The 18,479-nt window shown below is 47.5% G+C and overlaps 1 protein-coding gene across 3 annotated transcripts; it reads right to left on the reverse strand.

Annotated features, from left to right (window-relative positions):
• On the reverse strand, window positions 246–13,850 carry LOC8068402 (meiosis-specific protein PAIR2). 3 transcript variants are annotated; one of them, XM_021448919.1, is made up of 13 exons: window positions 13,700–13,834; window positions 13,558–13,611; window positions 11,781–11,877; window positions 11,620–11,688; window positions 11,212–11,304; window positions 10,922–11,082; window positions 10,427–10,502; window positions 10,304–10,345; window positions 10,026–10,142; window positions 9,822–9,935; window positions 1,785–2,276; window positions 1,215–1,652; window positions 246–838 (listed from the first exon to the last, which is right to left on the reverse strand). In XM_021448919.1, exons 7-12 carry the CDS (start codon window positions 10,484–10,486, stop codon window positions 1,248–1,250), a joined length of 1,230 nt encoding a protein of 409 aa, XP_021304594.1. In that variant the 5' UTR covers window positions 10,487–10,502; window positions 10,922–11,082; window positions 11,212–11,304; window positions 11,620–11,688; window positions 11,781–11,877; window positions 13,558–13,611; window positions 13,700–13,834; the 3' UTR covers window positions 246–838; window positions 1,215–1,247. The 3 variants fall into 3 exon arrangements, with proteins under 3 accessions (XP_021304594.1, XP_021304593.1, XP_002437772.2); XM_021448918.1 differs by having other exon boundaries at window positions 10,427–11,082; window positions 13,700–13,833; XM_002437727.2 differs by lacking the exons at window positions 246–838; window positions 1,215–1,652; window positions 1,785–2,276 and adding an exon at window positions 9,499–9,672 and having other exon boundaries at window positions 10,427–11,082; window positions 13,700–13,850.

The following is an 18,479-nucleotide window of genomic DNA, read 5'->3' on the forward strand; positions in this document are numbered from 1 at the left end:
ACACACAAGTGATGATTAATGTGAGGACGTCCACGCTCGTAGAGGTGACAAGTGTAGATTTGGACCACCAGGCAGTTGCATATGCAGATCAAGTGCGGTGAACACAAAATGCCTGCTCGAAAATGGATCTCCGATCCGTGACTCCAGACCCGGCCGGCCGACAAACAAATTTCGTATACATATAGGTACTTACCATATGTTAAAGTTTACCGGACAAGCAAATAGAACCGAGCACACACACAACGGGAAAAAAAGTGCAGTATAAATTGTTTCTTTGAGCAAAGATATCAAGTTTACTGCATTTTATGTGCCAACAATTTTCAGATACAGCAAAGTTTGTGCTTATCTACACATGGCAAAGTTTGTGCCAGAATGCCAAGCAATAAAGTAGGATGCGAGGACGACACTACAAGGATGACGAGGAGAGCCGTGTCTCCACCGGCACAGCAGGATCCGGGAAGGTCAACCCAACAACAGCCCAACCGCGATTCTAGAGCCGCTGGTTGGACTTACTCTTCGATGCGACATCACGAGTCGGACACTAAACTGTAACTGTTCAGTAACTAGAAGCAGGAGCTATCACACACACAAAGAGCATGAGCATCAATAGGTTCATGGCGTCTGGACCTTTCAACCGGCGGTGCTACGTCTTTGCCGTCCAATTCCACAACTGGCTTGCCAAACATCCACAAAGCAGTTGCCATTTTGCAGATGCAGAGATAGACAGACAGACAATTAGAAACGTCTGAAACAAGTGAGAAGTGACAACCCCAAGAATACAGCAATCCCGCTACTCTGCTCAGTCTCAGGGACAGGATCCGCAACACTCTGGAAGTAACTGAAGAGCAGAAAAAACAAGGGTGTAAATAACTAAACTGGGAAATCAGCAGTAAGTAGCAGCAGTGAGCTGTTTCATTCATCTTTCTGAAATAATGTAATGGAATATAGTGAAAACATGTGTGGAAGCATTTACTAATAGACACAGATCATCACAGCTTAAACCAAGTAGAAAGCATTAACCCAGTTCTAGCCTACTACAAATTTTACGTGTTATAAGCATCTACTGTTTTTTCAGATATGTGAAGAGTAACAACATTAATTACTAGCCATAGTTTTTTATTCCTTCATCGATAGCTACTAGATATCTATGACAATTTTATCATCAGAGAAGAAATAGCTCCCCCAGATTACAGCAATACAGCTAGAGATCTTACAGGTATGTTAGAGAGTGGAGTGAGGAGAGCTGTTCATTCAAGTCGCCTCCTTTTGGCCTCTTTTGCATCTCCCTGAGCAGAGATGCTGTTGTCCTTCTGTTCTTCTTCTTCAAGTGAGTACAAATTGTTGCTCACATCTTGAATGGCGACCCCTCTCTGTTCCAATCCATCCTTATGCACAAGTGTGCAAGTTTTTCCACAAAAAGTGATTCTATATCCAGCCTTATCCAGCAAAGGCCCTGACATCAGATTGTCCTGTACGCTTTTACAATATAAAACATCGTTGAGCACTAGTTTTCCAGCTTTGAACTTTCCCCTGTGGCTTGACCAGATGGTTCCCTTTGCAGTTTCAAAAGGTCGCTTGTCATTTCTAACATTGGTTAACAGAGTGACATCAGACACTAAGTGTTGCGCACATCCTGTGTCAATCAACCATACCTGTATGTAAAAATAAGAGCTAAGTCAATCACTTAATTTTTTTTTTCTCAAACAAACAAGAGAACTAGACATCATTATATTAGTGAGGTGTTAACTAGAATATGAAAGCTGAAACAAGTAAAGATATATTACATTCTGTGCTTGTTGTTCATCATTCACTTTCTGTGTGTCATTCTTGGGGATTTCAACCAAATTCTCAGCTTGTGGCAACCATTTCAATGTTCTGAAAACATATTCATTCAGTTTGTTGTCAAGATACCCTTCCCCAACAATTCGGCCCTCTCTCATATCATAGACACTAAACTGACCATTTCCACAACAGATCATCAGACCTTGTTTGGCTAGCTGTCCAACAGATACAACATTGAATTGCATTGAAGGGATTAAACCAACTGGATTCAGGCTAAAATTTTTAAGGTCTATATAGCCCATCCTCTCTGCACTAAGTTCTTTACCACCTGATGAATATACAGATAGTCGGTCTTCCTTCTTCACCTCTCTCAAGTTACGCATTATAGCCTCATCATTGCAAATATGATGTGTGGCACCAGAGTCAAGAATAAATTTAAAATTCTTCGGTTTGGTGCAAAGGACATATCCAAATCTTCTTCTGGAAAGTTGCACCTGAAAATTTAACAATTGTTAGCTAAATTTCAGCTATAAGACGATGCAGGTAGAGTATATAGCTCATCATCCTAGTTTAGATTCTCCATTCGAATGTATCACTAAAAACATAGCTCAAGCACAATTTAGAACAAGTGTAGGAGAAGGCAACCAATAGTTATCTAATGTAAAACAGACCACAGGCATATCCTGCAGAAATGTGGTTATTCACTCTCTAATTACAAAAGGAGTAACTATGTACAATAGAAAGTCGAGAGAAACCCTAGCCGCCGCCACAACACCTGCGTAAACAGTACCCGTGGGTACTGTAGCTCCGCGGGTAAACCCTAGCCGCCCACCTCTCTTGTGTCAGCTCCTTCCCTCTCGCAGCGACGGCGCCGCCGCGTCGTCTCCCTCATTCGCTCAGACCTAGACAGCCTCCCTCGCACTCATACAACCTCAGTTCATCGTCTAATAGGGCTAGGATTCCTACAAGCTTGGTATCAGAGATGTCTGGTCATCCGGCCTCCAACACCGTTCCTCCATCGGCCTCCACCACCACGCTGTCGGCGTCTTCTCCGCCCTTGGTCTCCGACACGCCAGCCGCATGAGCCCAACCGCTAACCCTTGAAGGGCTGGCCGGGCTGGTCGGCCAGATCACCCAGGACATAGCCGGCCTGAAGGCAGCCTGTGCGAGCTCCCAGTCACCACCGCTGTCCAACCAACCGGCTGGGTCTGACGTGCCGCTCAGTCGCCTACCTCGGCCATGTCATCTCCGCCCAGGGGGTTGCCATGGACGCCGACAAGGTCACGACGGTCTCTTCGTGGCCTACTCCGCGTTCGACACGGGCCCTGCGGGGCTTCCTGCCAGAAATTTATTCGGGACTTCGGCATCATCACGGCACCGTTGACGCGTCTCTTGCGGCGAGACGCGTTCGCTGGGGATGACGACGCCGAGGCCGCCTTCCAGGCGCTGAAAGGCGCCCTCACGACGGGGCCGATGCTGCAAATGCCGGATTTTGACAAGGTGTTCATGGTGGACAGCAACACTTCGGGCGTGGGGTTTGGTGTCGTCCTCCACCGAGGCGCCGGACCACTTGCCTTCTTCAGCAGGCCGTTCGCTGCTCGCCACTGCAAGCTTGCTGCCTATGAGCGCGAGCTTATAGGGCTGGTCCAAGCCGTCTCGCATTGGCGGCCGTACTTATGGGGGCGGCATTTTGTTGTTCGCACTGACCATTACAACCTCAAGTACCTACTGGACCAACGCCTGTCGACGGTGCCGCAACATCAGCGGGCCAACAAACTCTTTGGGTTTGACTTTGCTGTGGAGTACCGGCCGGGACATCTCAACACGGTGGTGGACGCACTGTCTTGACGGGACATTGAGGCCTTCCTGGTAGCTGCTACGGCAGCAGCGACGGCGGCTCTCTCCGGGCCGTCGTTCTCCTACATCGATGACATCCGCAACACTACTGCTGCTGCTCCAGACGCTCAGCTGCTGCAGGAATGCTTGCGGGCAGGCGAACTGGCCGCCTCCTGGCGCAAGGATGCGGGTCTCCTGCTACACGGGGCGCGTATCTTCATCCCTGATTTTGGTGACCTTCGTCACCTGGCGCTTCAGCTCACTCATGGGGCTGGTCACGAAGGCGTTCAAAAGACACTCCATCGCCTTCGTTCCGAATTCTACATTCCAGGCGATCGTGCCCTGGTCCAGGACTGGGTATGGACTTGTGCCACTTGTCAGCGCAACAAGACGGAGGCTTTATAGACAGTAGGGCTGCTGCAGCCCCTAGAGGTGCCGTCCCAGGTGTGGGCGGATATCTCTATGGACTTCATCGAAGGGCTGCCTAAGCTCGGCGGCAAGTCCGTCATCCTCACTGTCGTCGACCGCTTCTCCAAGTACGCGCATTTTATTGCGCGCGGCCACCCTACACGGGGACCTCCGTTGCTCGCGCATTCTTCGACGGCATCGTCCGCCTTCATGGGTTCCCATCATCAATCGCCAGTGACCAGGACCCTGTGTTCACTCGACATGTATGGCGTGACCTCTTCAAGATGGCGGGCGTGACTCCTGGCGCAAGGATGCAGGGCTCCTGCTGCATGGGGCGCGTATCTTCGTCCCTGATTTTGGTGACCTTCGTCACCTGGCGCTTCAGCTCGCTCATGGGGCTGGTCATGAAGGTGTTCAAAAGACACTCCATCGCCTTTGTTCCGACTTCTACATTCCAGGCGATCGTGCCCTGGTCCAGGACTGGGTACGGACTTGTGCCACTTGCCAGCAGATCCTTCCCTCTTGCAGCGACGGCGCCTCCGCATCATCTCCGTCGTTCGCTCAGACCTAGACAGCCTCCCTCGCACTCATACAACCTCCTTTCATCGTCAAGTAGGGCTAAGATTCCTACCAGCTTGGTATCAGAGATGTCTGGTCCTCCGGCCTCCACCACCGTTCCTCCATCGGCCTCCACCACCACGCTGTCGGCGTCTTCTCCGCCCTTGGTCTCCGACACGCCAGCCGCCAGGCGCCCAGCCGCTAACCCTTGAAGGGCTGGCCGGGCTGGTCTGCCAGATCACCCAGGACATGGTCGACCTAAAGGCGGCCTGAGCGAGCTCCCAGCCACCACCGCTGCCAACCAACCAGCTGGGTCTGGTGTGCCGCTTCATCGCATGCGCTAGCAACCGTCGCCATCGCCGCTGCCATCATGGGCCATGAGTGCCCCAACTGCCTCGGTGTACACAATGGCCACATCACCGACTCCAACATCGGGCCTGTCCATGGCGCCCGGCTCTAGCGCTTCCTACGGCGGCGTTCCACCGCCGCCCTCCGCCAGCATGTTCTATGGCGGCGTCGACGACAGCCTACTCTACGGGAGCGCTCTGTATACCGGGGCGTCCTCATCCTTCGGCAGCGGCGGCAACCCTGTTTTTTCGACCGAGGACCATGTCGCGGGCGCCCAGGACGCCCCAAAATTCTACAAGCTCGAGTTCCTGACGTACGACATCGAGGTTGATCCTCTCAATTGGCTGAACCACTATGAACAGTTCTTCCGTGGTCAATGCAGCCTGCTTTCGGATTGCACATGCTCACTTCGTACCATCTCCGGGGCGCAGCGCAGGCATGGTACTACGCACTGGAGCAGGACGAGGGCATGTCTGCGTGGGAGCGTTTCCACGAGTTGTGCTAGCTGCAATTCGGCCCTCCAGTGCAGGGTGCCAGGCTGGCTGAATTGGCTCACCTTCCGTTCTAGTCAACCGTCCAGGAGTACTCGCTGCGCTACAATGTCGTGCTTTGTCACGCTCATGATCTCTCCCCGCGCTAGAAGGCGGAGTTGTTTGTGGGTGGGCTGCCAGAGCACATCAAGGTGGAAGTGGATATCAGAAATCCACCCGACCTTCAGACGGCTCAGTACCTGGCGCGAGCCTTCGAGCGTCGTGCGGTGGCTTTTCTGCCGGCCCCACAGCCGCGTGGGAACCGTGCTTCCAGCCAACCACGCCCCCTTCCGGCACCTGCAGCGGGGTCTCCAACGCCATCTGCGACAACAACCACGGCTGCCCCGAGATTCCATCGCCTCTCACTGGCCGAACACGCTGAACGGCGCCGCCAAGGGCTCTGCTAATTGTGATGAGCCCTTCGTCCGTGGCCACGTATGTCAGCGTCTCTTCTACTTGGAATCCGGGGACTATCTCGACGACGACATCCCAGCCGACGTGGCGGTGGCGGCCCTGGGTGATGAGCCGCCTACCGACCCAACGCCCACGGCAGCGGCGTGCGCACTCACGCCGGAGACAGGGGCCTCTCCGACGGTCTCCCTCTACGCCCTCGCCGGGGTGCGGACCGAGAACGCCATGTTACTGCCGGCCATAGTTCACGGTCACTGTGTTGTCGTGCTCCTCGACTCCGGCTCCACGACGAACTTCATCAACGCTGCTGCGGCAGTTGCAGCTGGCCACAGCCCCCTCGCCTCACATGCAGGTGAGGGTGGCTAACGGCGACCGCATGCCATGTGAAGGCGTCGCCCGGCAGGTCGCCCTAGCGATAGGCTCGGAGGTGTTTACTATTGACTGCTTCGGCATCTCCCTGGGCGAGTTCGATCTCATCTTGGGGGTGGAGTTCCTTCGTACGTTGGGGCCCATCCTCTGGGATTTTGAGGACCTCTGCATGGCCTTTACACGGGGCTCTCGACACATCATGTGGAAGGGCCTCGGCTCCTCCCGCGACGACATTCGGGAGCCAGCGGTTCGTGCAGTCCAAGCGCTTCTAGGACAGCCCCTCCTAGACCGTCTACTACCACAGTTCGAGCAAGTCTTTGATGCGCCGCAGGGGCTGCCTCCAGCCCGGCCCTATGACCATCGCATCCATCTACTCCCGGGTACTGTGCCGATTGCCGTACGCCCCTATCGCTACCCGCAGTTGCAGAAGGGATTATCCGCTCTAGCACGTCTTCAATTTCTACGCCGGTTCTCCTGGTGCGCAAGGCAGACAAGTCCTAGAGGTTCTGCATCGACTATCGCGCGCTCAACACGCAGATCGCCAAGAACAAATTTTTGATACCTGTGGTCGATGAGCTCCTCGACGAATTGCATGGCGCCCGCTTCTTCTCCAAGCTGGATTTACGCACCGGCTATCACCAGGTGCAGATGCATCCGGATGACATCAGAATGACGACATTCCGCACTCACCAGGGGCACTACGAATTTTTGGTGATGCCTTTCAGCCTCTCCAACGCCTCGGCTACCTTCCAGGCGCTGATGAACGACGTTCTCAGGCCATACCTCCACAGGTTTGTGTTGGTCTTTTCTGACGACATACTGATATCAGCTCTTCCTGGGCGGAGCACTTGTAGCACGTCGGGATCGTCCTCAACGCCCTCTGCGCTCACCGCCTGCACCTCAAGTGTTCCAAGTGTTCGTTTGGGGCCACCTCCATCGCCTACCTCGGCCATGTCATCTCCGCCCAGGGGGTTGCCATGGACGCCGACAAGGTCACGGCGGTCTCTTCGTGACCTACTCCACGTTCGACACGGGCTCTGTGGGGCTTCCTGGGGCTCGCCGGCTACAAACAGAAATTTATTCAGGACTTCGGCATCTTCACGGCACCGTTGACGCGTCTCTTGCGGCGAGACGCGTTCGCTTGGGATGACGACGCCGAGGCCGCCTTCCAGGCGCTGAAAGGCACCCTCACGATGGCGCCAGTGCTGCAAATGCCTGATTTCGACAAGGTGTTCACGGTGGACAGCAACCCTTCGGGCACAGGGTTTGGTGTCGTCCTCCACTGGGGCGCCGGACCCCTTGCCTTCTTCAGCAGGCCGTTCGCTGCTTGCCACCACAAGCTTGTTGCCTATGAGCGCGAGGTTATAGGGCTGGTCCAAGCCGTTCGGCATTGGCGGTCGTACTTGTGGGGGCAGCATTTTGTTGTTCACACTGATCATTACAGCCTCAAGTACCTACTAGACCAACGCCTGTCGACGGTGCCGCAACATCAGTGGGCCAACAAACTCTTTGGGTTTAACTTTGCTGTGGCCGGCCGGGATGTCTCAACACGGTGGCGGACGCGCTGTCTCGACGGGACACTGAGGCCTTCCCGGAGGCTACTGCGGCAGCAGCGACGGCGGCTCTCTCCGGGCCATCGTTCTCCTACATCGATGACATCCGCAGCGCTAGTGCTGCTGCTCCAGACGCTCAGCTGCTGCAGGAACGCTTGTGGGCAGGCGAACTGGCCGCCTCCTGGCGCAAGGATGCGGGTCTCCTGCTACACGGGGCGCGTATCTTCATCCCTGATTTTGGTGACCTTCGTCACCTGGCGCTTCAGCTCACTCATGGGGCTGGTCACGAAGGCGTTCAAAAGACACTCCATGGCCTTCGTTTCGAATTCTACATTCCAGGCGATCGTGCCCTGGTCCAGGACTGGGTATGGACTTGTGCCACTTGTCAGCGCAACAAGACGGAGGCTTTACAGCCAGTAGGGCTGCTGCAGCCCCTAGAGGTGCCGTCCCAGGTGTGGGCGGATATCTCTATGGACTTCATCGAAGGGCTGCCTAAGGTCGGCGGCAAGTCCGTCATCCTCACTGTCGTCGACCGCTTCTCCAAGTACGCGCATTTTATTGCGCGCGGCCACCTACACGGGGACCTCCGTTGCTCGCGCATTCTTCGACGGCATCGTCCGCCTTCATGGGTTCCCATCATCAATCGCCAGTGACCAGGACCCTGTGTTCACTCGACATGTATGGCGTGACCTCTTCAAGATGGCGGGCGTGACTCTCCGGATGAGCACGGCTTTCCACCAGCAAATGGATGGACAATCGGAGGTGATCAACAAGGTAATTGTCATGTATTTGCGTTGTGTTACAGGTGATCGACGGAGGGCTTGAGTGGACTGGCTGTCGTGGGCGGAGTATTGCTACAATACCTCCTTCCATACCGCCCTTCGCGCTACGCCCTTTGAGGTGGCGTATGGTCGTTCCCCTCCGCCTATTCTGCCATACAGGCCGAGGATGGCATGGACCAAAGCTGCAGATGCCCTTCTCCGAACTCGTGATGACGTCCTCGCTGAAGTTCGTCAACGGCTCATCCAGGCGCAGCAGCTCTCAAAGAAATATTATGATGCCAGCCATAGGGATGTGGAGTTCGAGGTTGGCGACTGTGGCTACGTCTCCTACATCGTACAGTACAGTCCTTGGACCCCCGCGCCAAACACAAGTTGGGTCCACGGTATGTTGGGCCCTTTTGTGTGCTCGAGCGCATCGGCAATGTCGCCTACCGTCTTCAGCTTCCGGGGGGTGCTCGCCTCCACAATGTCTTCCACGTCAGTCTACTGAAGAAGCATCGCGGTGATCCCCTAGCAGCCCCGGCCGTTCTACCACCGACATGGGATGGTCGCATGCTTCCTACGCCAGAATGGGTGCTGCAGGTCCAACAGCGTCGTGGGGTCTGGAAGGTGCTAATCAAGTGGCACGGGCTGCCAGCTGAGGACGCCACCTGGGATCATCTCGACGAGTACCGCTCCGTCTACCCCGACTTCCAGCTCGAGGACGAGCTGTTTTTGCAGGCGGGGAGAGATGTTATGACCAGAATTCCCTATACCCGTCGTAAGCCCAGCAGCGGCCGAAGGAGGGGTGCTCTGGGTGGTCAGGGGCTATAAGCCCACAATTATCTTTATTATATAATTTTAGAGGGTGTCAATTATTATTTGTGAGAGAGGGATATAAATACTTGTAAAGACTATTGAGACAGGTTTAAGCAGAAACATATTATTGTTTCCGGCTTTCTCAGGAAGTCGGGAGAAACCCTAGCCGCCGCCACAACACCCGCTTCCCTCTCGCAGCGACAGTGCCGCCGCGTCGTCTCCCTCGTTCGCTCAGACCTAGACAGCCTCCCTCGCACTCATACAACCTCTGTTCATCGTCCGGTAGGGCTAGGATTCCTACCAGATATAATGTCAAAACATTTCGAACAAAAAAGAAACCCCATGTTATGTATATTTAGGTACTGATATTTATGGTAATAACACATTAGATTACAAATTAAGGCAATGACACTATAATTTATGGGTATGCTTTGTTTGATGTTCACCTGAGTGTCAGAAAAGTCACCATCACCATCAGTGTCGAAATCATTATCAAACCTCATTTCATCCCATCCGCTTTTTGTGTTATTGTCATCACATGGGTGCAGGTCTTCTTTGACCTAAATAAAAGAAAAAAATGTGAGAAATATAATCTTTGATCAAATAAAGAAAAACATGTCGAAGCCCTCCTGCCTCACTCTCCTTTTTACCTTCAGAGCTAACACAAAGTGCTTGCTATTGACATTCCCCACCTCGATCTTCAAGGGGTTCTTGTTCCATATATTTATGGCCTCATTTTCAGCATAGGGAGGCTCATAATCCTCTGGCTGCAGACATGGACATTAACAGTGTTAACTTCCACAGAGAATTCAAATAAAAATAGAATTTATTTCCTTATTTATTGAGATCAAAAGAAGATTATCTGCAGCGGAAGCTCCCAAGAACTATATGCTAAAAATAAACAAATAGAAGAAAAGGTTCTACTTACTGTTACATCATCATAGTATAGCAGCTTCACCAAGACGGTTCTCTGAACATGAGTAAACCATAGCTTTAGCTCAACACAATCTATTGCAATTTTGTAACATATTACAGAATGTTACAAAAATACCTCCTTTATCTCTGGTTTTGAGTCCACAGTTTTCATAAGTGAAACAAGCGCTCTAATCATCTTACATCCATACCTCCTGAAAAGTAACAGATGTCTAGATATGATCATCATAGGTCATAATGGTTACATTGACACCCAAAAGGGACATTGGACAAACAACCAGAAAACCATGGAATAATCTACAAGATGCATTAAAGCACCAACAAGGATGAGACCTCAAATCTACTATGATTTTGTAAGCCAAGAAAACCATGAATAATTGATGTAAATCTAAATAAATCTAAATTATATATTCATGTTTCTAGACATTCTGTACTTTTAGCATAGCCAACAGATAGATACTTAAACCTGCATACCTAGTAAATTTCAGCAAATTCATACACAGAGAAATCATAATACTGAATTCTTTTTGTTTTAAGTTTGTGTTGCCAAGTGCAAACTTCTTTCAAATTGTAACATTCTAGATGCAACACTACTTTAGTACAGAGACTGCACCCTCAAGCAAGAAATCGTTATCAAGGTAAGAAAGTAATTCATCTGAACAGAAGTTAATTCTGAAGCATTTGGCTTGAATGCGGTGCTTCCCTTTTCGCTCCCTGTCCGGCTAACGATCATTGTGATTTCCTCACCATTTGTGTTTGGGTAACGAAATGAGACTGTAGGGAAACATTGGCATATAATAAGAAAGTGTGTAACAGTTGATCTCAATCCATACTAATATGCTACATGTTATTGCCCTACAAAATATGCTACAGGTTAGCAAGAGTCCACAGGATGAAACTTACAGGTATACTCCTCAATGATTGGACCTTCCTCCTTCTCACAGATACAAAAGAGAAGGGTCTTGAGGTATTTCTTTTGTAATGCATCACAGACACCTAAATATTTGTTTGCAAAAGTTGATCAAACAAACAAAATAGAAAAGTAGTTTCAGACGGCCACTTTTCCAAAATATGTATGTTCTAGAATGTACATGAGTAGAATTTTTATCAAAACTAGTTTATTATCAAATTAGTAGTAATACATTTGTCCATGCAGGTTAGAAAAATAATGGTCAAAGATGTGTGTTACAGTCTCACAGATCATGTCATGTACAAAACAAGTATAATGCAACAAATTATTTTTCAGAAGTAACAAGATAGGTAGTAATCACAAATAGTTGACTCATTAAATGAGCTCAGGACATTCTTCACCTTTCTCCATCCAATCTATTAGTCTCCCCATGTCGTCATGTACTGGCATAAGCTTCTCATTGTCCATCACTGTATCAAGAAAAGTGTTTGAGGTAAAAATTTCACATCAGCTGTACATTTTGAATATAGGCATTGGGTTTGAAGTTATTGCTAATTCTGACCTGGTGATAGAACTGAATTTTCACTGAAATATTTCTCATGAAATAGGCCTCTTATGTAGCTTATGTGATATATGGCAATCCGAAGTAGTTTCCTTGTCTGTTTGATAAAATTAACATAACATTTACAAAGCAGGCTATGTCGTGATTTCATCAAACCAGATAGGTATTAAGACAAAATGGTTAAGGAATTGAACACCCATAAACTCATTAAAAATTTAGTCCATTGACCAAAAGACACAAAAAAGAATGGACTGTTCACCCAAAAAAACAAAAACATCACGAGCTGTGTCTTTCAACCCAAAAAACGAAAACATCACGAGCTGTGTCTTTCAAATAGTGAATCGCGACATATATGTGACTTGCTTTTCTCAAACAGTATGCTAGTAGAGCATTTTCAAGAACATACATAAGAGGCTTTTTGATGATCTGGATCATTATGTTATTGAATCCAATACCATTGCACATTCAGAATGCTAACCAAAATAGATATCAAGAAACAGAAAGCAAAATAATACAGACAAAATGCAACTGGATGATCATAGAAAACGGTATAGGATATGGCAAATAATAGTTATCTAATTGAAAGCAAACCATAGAGATTTTCAAGTAAATATAAGGCAGTCAAACTTCTGTAACAAACCAAACATACTGCAGTCACTGAACTATTACTAAAAATGCAGAAGAAGAGTTCATGATCCCCAAAACTGGCAGAAATATGTACTGCTTGGTTCGAACCCAAAGTAGAAACTAAATTAAAATATATCCAGCTGCTAGACACATGGGCACTGGTACTGTTAAAGTTAATAAAAGTTGTGTTGCTGTTCAAACTTCAAAGCATATTTGGACATAAATGTATCTCCAAAGCAGCAGAAACTAATCACAGAGACGTGCTCCTAAATATCACTGAAATTTAACATGATGCAAGGCTAAATTGATAAAATGCAAACTGAGCGAGTATTCAATTGATTGATTGACAACTTTAGACGCTTCTAGATAAACAGTTTGTGACCATTAGAACTACTAATTTCTCCAAAAATAATTGAACCGAGGAGAAACCTTGCATGCAAAGCAATCTGATGGGATGTACATCTATGCATCGCCCAGACCCGTAGAATCTAAAAGAAATGAATGGGCGCTACTGCCCAACAACCATGTCAAGACGAATCGAATATTTACTCACTCCCAATGTTGTGAATCGCCGAAATCAACTGGTTAAGCAGAAAAACAACTCGATATAATTCCCTCAAGAGCTAGAAATTTTCGAAACCACAGAAATCAGACCATAAACCTGGCGAAATGCTCACCAATTTTACGCGAAATCGAGCGCGAACCTAGTATTAGACTCTCCCTGAGTGAAGTTCCGAATCAGCCAACGGATTCTAACAAGCAAGCAGCTAGCGCAATACACATCCAAAAATCTCAAATCGATGTGCCATCCATCTGAAGAGCTCAATGCAAACTTATGCACACAATCGAGAGTGCTTCACTGAGAGAAATAGGAACCAACTCAATTCGATCAATCCAGAAGCTATTGACGCACAGTAACTACTAACTAGTAAAGAGACACCCAAACGTAACCGCTCAAGCAGCAAATGGCAGGCACTCGATACGCGAGCACCGACCCAAATCGAACCAAAATGCTCGCGATCAAACCGTCCGGAAAATTCTAAGAGAACGTCTCTATCGAACACCCCAATTCGATCGGGTGCGGGTTGCAGAGCCATCCGAACCCGCAGAATCGCACGAAATCGAAGCGGAGAAGGGCGAGGAGACTTACCAGTAGAAGCATATGGTCCGCCATATCACTCTCCTCCGTCTTCTGAGCCACCACCTGCACCCGAACAGCGCAACCACGATGAGGGCACACACCCGCGCCTAAAATCGCACAATAAACAGCATGGAGGAGGCTGAGAGATCACCATTCTCCCGCGCCTGCGTTGCGTGCGGCCGTGCGCCGCGCGCGCTCGTGGGCTGGGGGAGGGAGAGGAGGGTGGTAAACTGGTAATGGTGCGGGATTTGGGGGTACTTTATAGAGGAAGGAGGAGGGGATGAACGGAAACGGGAACGGCTGACGTCTGCAGCCCGCAGGCGTGGGCGGGCGAGAAGCCACTTTCGATGTCCCACCTTGAAATTCGAATTGCAGAGTCACGTGAGGTCGGAGAATTTCCAATATGTGGCGGCATCTTCCCAACTTTTGGGGTTTTTTTTAGGCCGGCCTTATTTAGTTTCCAAAAAAAATTATAATTTTTTTTTAAAATTCTTCATCACATCGAATCTTGCGGCATAGAGCATTAAATATAGATAAAAAAATAACTAATTACACAGTTTATCTATAATTTGCGAGACGAATCTTTTAAGCTTAGTTAGTACATAATTAGACAATATTTGTTAAATACAAACGAAAGTGCTACAGTGTCCATTTTGAAAAAAAATTAGAACTAAACAAGGCCTAGTTCAACCAAAAACCAAAAACTTTTCAAGATTCTCAGTCGCATTAAATCTTACGACACATGCATAAAACATTACATATAGACGAAAACAAAAAAATAATTGTGCAGTTTGCCTGTAAATCGTGAGATAAATCTTTTGAGCCTAGTTAGTCTATAATAGGATAGTAATTGTCAAATAAAAATAAAAATGCTACAGTGCTCAAAACAAAAAAAAATAGGAAATAAAGAAGGCCTGACAACACAACTTTTTGCTAGTACTAGTAGCAAGTAGCAGCTCATATATTTACCGTCGATGCATTCTGTTTATTCGCTTTTATCCATCAATTAATTCATAACTCACTTTATCCATCACAAGATACAAATTTGAAATTTCAGTTCTTGAAAAAAATGATATCCCATGCTCGAGATATTCAATATCACTACCTCCGTTCGAAATTGTATCTCATTTTGACTTTTCTAAATACATTTATATTATTATACATCAAGATATATGCTATGTCTAGATACACAGTAAATACAATACATTAAAAAACTAAAGTGGCCTACAATTCTGAACGAATTAAGTAATACTCTCTCCGTTTTAAATTATAAGTTATTTTGGTTTTTCTAGGTACATAGCTTTTGCTATGAATCTGGATATATCTAGATTTATAGTAAAAACAATATTTTTATAAAAGCCAAAACAACTTACCATTTTGAACAGAGGGAGTAGTTAACAATAATATTACTCCATGATTATCATTAACCTTAACACGTGGAGTATATAGTTTCTTTTACTTAGCGGCAAACCACACACGTGTAGTTCTCCTTGGTCAACCTGCTTTTATATTATTGGGTGCATGCTGAGCTGAGCTGAGTTGACTGTTGACATAATGTTAGGCCTTGTTAAGTTTGCAAAAAATTTTGGATTTCGACATTGTAGCACTTTCGTTTTAATTTGACAAACATTGTCCAACCATGGAGTAACTAGGCTTAAAAGATTTGTCTCACGATTTACAGATAAATTATACAATTAGTTTTTGTTTTCATGTATATTTAATGCATCATGCATGTGCCGCAAGATTCGGTGTGATGGGAAATCTTAAAAATTTTTGGAAACTAAATAAGGCCTTAGTTGGGTGTGAATAGCAAAATTTGATTCCCAAAAAGCTGACTACAAGCTGAACTCCACCTACCACATTACATATATATCCTCAAAGCACAGCATGTAACAAGTGGTGAGTCGGCATCGAAAGCAGAAATACCAATATGTTGTTGAGAGAACAACGTGATGCAAAATCAAGCTGTGTGGTATCCACCACATCATTCCCCTTGGTGGATATTATTTTGATTGAAAGTTGTGATTTCAGTGCCTAGGCATCAAAACTGACGAGTAATAGTATAAGTTCCTTTTTTATGATAAATAAATAAATCATAACAAAATACCCCCTCTATTCATATTTATTTGATGTTAGTTAGTTCAAAGTTGAACTAATTAACGTCAAATAAATGTGAACAGAGGTAGTAAATGATACTTACATAATTTTTTTAATAAAAGGAATGGTTAAAATTGCACTTATCCAAAAGCATTTCTGAACCGAGGGAGTATTTCCTAACTTGACGCTAACTCAAACATTTGCATTTGGCACAGCGACGACTTTGAAATAACTTCAAAGAATGTAAATGTAAAATTTGAAACTTTAATAAAAAAAAATCAACGAGCTTTCTATCGAGGACCAAATTTGTGACTTATTAGCATGCATAAGTTAATTGCAGTATGATATTGTAAGATGTCTTTTTTTTTTCTCGATCGGACCATATGGCCCGTTAGTTGTATATTAAGAGGGAAATGAGTTTTTTTGAACCGATACACAGTTAAACTCTAACGGTGGCGAGGAACCATCGTTACCGACGCCCTAACTACTATTATGCGGGTAAATATTACACTGCAATCAGGTTTTGCGGCCAGATAGGACACACTACCGCTAGGCTGGAGAAGCTGCTGGCCTCGACCCAGTCGTTTGCTTCATAGACCACTGCCTAAAAGATCGATGATCTCGATCCTCAAGCGAACTCTCCGCTACATCAGCGACATGATCCTATCAGCATCGTCCTCGCGCCTCCTCGTCCAGAAGTTGAAGCAAGCCTTTGCCATCAAGGACATGGGACCATTGCGGTTCTTCCTTGGCATTGATGTTAAACGCGACACCGCCGCTTCTTTCTTTCTAAGGAAAAGTATGTCAAGGAGGTACTTGAGCGAGCTAGGATGAGTAACTGCAACCTTGCCATGACGCTAGCTGACGTTCGATCAAAGGCATCCGACACTGATGGCCATCTCCTCTACGTGTCCTAGCTAGTACACAAGCATGGCGGGAGCGCTTCAGTACCTCACGCTCACACAGCCCGACATCACATATGCCGTCCAACAAGTGTGCTTGCACATGCATGTGCCGCGTGATGCACACTTAACGCTCCTCAAGCAAATCCTCCGTTGCGTCAAGGGCATGGTCGGCCTCGATCTTCATCATCCCGCCGCGACGATCAAGTGGACTGCATACACCAACGCTGACTGGGCCGGATGCTCGAACACTCGACGATCTACATCCGGGTTCATGGTGTCCCTCATGAATCCCTCATCTCTTAGAGCTCTAAGCGGTAGACGACCGTGTCGCACTCCAGTGCAGAGGTTGAGTATTGTAGTGTCGCGAACGCCATCGCGGAGTGCTCGTGGATATGCCAACTTCTTGGCGAGCTTCACTGCTTCGTCCAGGGTGCTATGATCACATACTGCGACAACATTTCCTCGATGTACATGGCGCGTAATCCCATTATCATCAGCGGACAAAACACATCAAGCTCGATGTTCACTTCGTTCGCGAGAAGGTCGCCCTCGGTGAGGTTCACGTCTTACAGATTCCAAGCCTTTGGCGAGGTCCTTGATATCTTCACCAAAAGGCTGTAGTCGTCATTGTTCAAAGATTTTCGAGGTAGTCTGTGTAGGCAGCTCCACAGCAGTGACTGAGGCCTTGTTTAGTTCTCTCCAAAAACCAAAAAGTTTTCAAGATTCCTCATCACATCGAATCTTGTGGCAAATGCATGAAACACTAAATATAGACGAAAACAAAAACTAATTAAACAGTTTGTCTATAAATTACGAGACAAATCTTTGGATCCTAATTAGTCTATATTTGGATAATATTTGCCACAAACAAACAAAAGTGTTACAGTGTCAAAATCCAAAAACTTTTCACAACTAAACAAGCCCTGAGGGTGGGGTGTTGTGTGTGTGTGTTAGTGAGGTAATCTCTATAGGCCCATGCAGGCCCAGCTTGTAAAGTACGTACGTAGACGTGGTCGACGCGATCCAATGGACACGGTCGCCGCGCTCCCGCAAGGCTCGCCATGCATCGCATGTTCTCGCACTGCGATATGGCTGCTCGCGTAGCCGACTCCCTATAGCCGATCGAGTCTGTTGAGCCCAAGGCTCCTGTACGTGTATAAGATTATACACCATAGATCAATACACATTGCGGTTGATCACTCTTTCTCTTTCACACTAGCATGATGCCCGCCGAGATGGTAAAGTGCATGGGAGTTTCTTGAGATTCGTGTGGTATTTGCACGTTCTCTTATGCGATTTCTGCTACTCTCTTAGACTCTTAGTCCCAAATTATAATCCCAAATTATAAGTCTCTGTTTGGCACAGCTTAACTTTACTAGTAAAGCTATTTTTTTATAAAATAGCTTCATGAGCAACTTCCTAAATAAAGCTAAGCTATTTTGAAAAAAAATGTTTGATAAAATAACTTCACCAACTACTTTTTGCATAGATGGGAGAAAGAAATGAGGGAGATGTCGACGAAAGCTGGTCGGCAATCTACCTTGGGGTATACCCACGGTAGTAGTTTATCGGTAGACGGTGCGCAAACTACGAACTCGATGGTGACGCAAGACACGGACAAGCTTTTTATCCAGGTTCGGCCGCCGAGTTGGCGTAATACCTACGTCCTGCGTCTGGTTGTATTGATTTGTGTTGAGAGAATATGATGTGATGTGTCCTCTAGGGGACCCCTGCCCCTCCTTATATATCCTGAAGGGACAGAGTTACAAGCAAAGTATCCTATTTGGTACAAAATCTTGTAGCCTTGCGGTGCACGCCGACCGGTCGTGCGCCGCACGTCTTCATCTTGTGGGCCGAGCCACCTCTGATGGTGCGGCCCATATAGGCCCATGAGGGTATAGGGGTTTATACCCCCACAGCTAGTCCCCG

The sequence above is a fragment of the Sorghum bicolor genome, chromosome 10 (genome assembly GCF_000003195.3).
Source record: "Sorghum bicolor cultivar BTx623 chromosome 10, Sorghum_bicolor_NCBIv3, whole genome shotgun sequence".
NCBI classification, from domain to species: Eukaryota; Viridiplantae; Streptophyta; class Magnoliopsida; order Poales; family Poaceae; genus Sorghum; species Sorghum bicolor.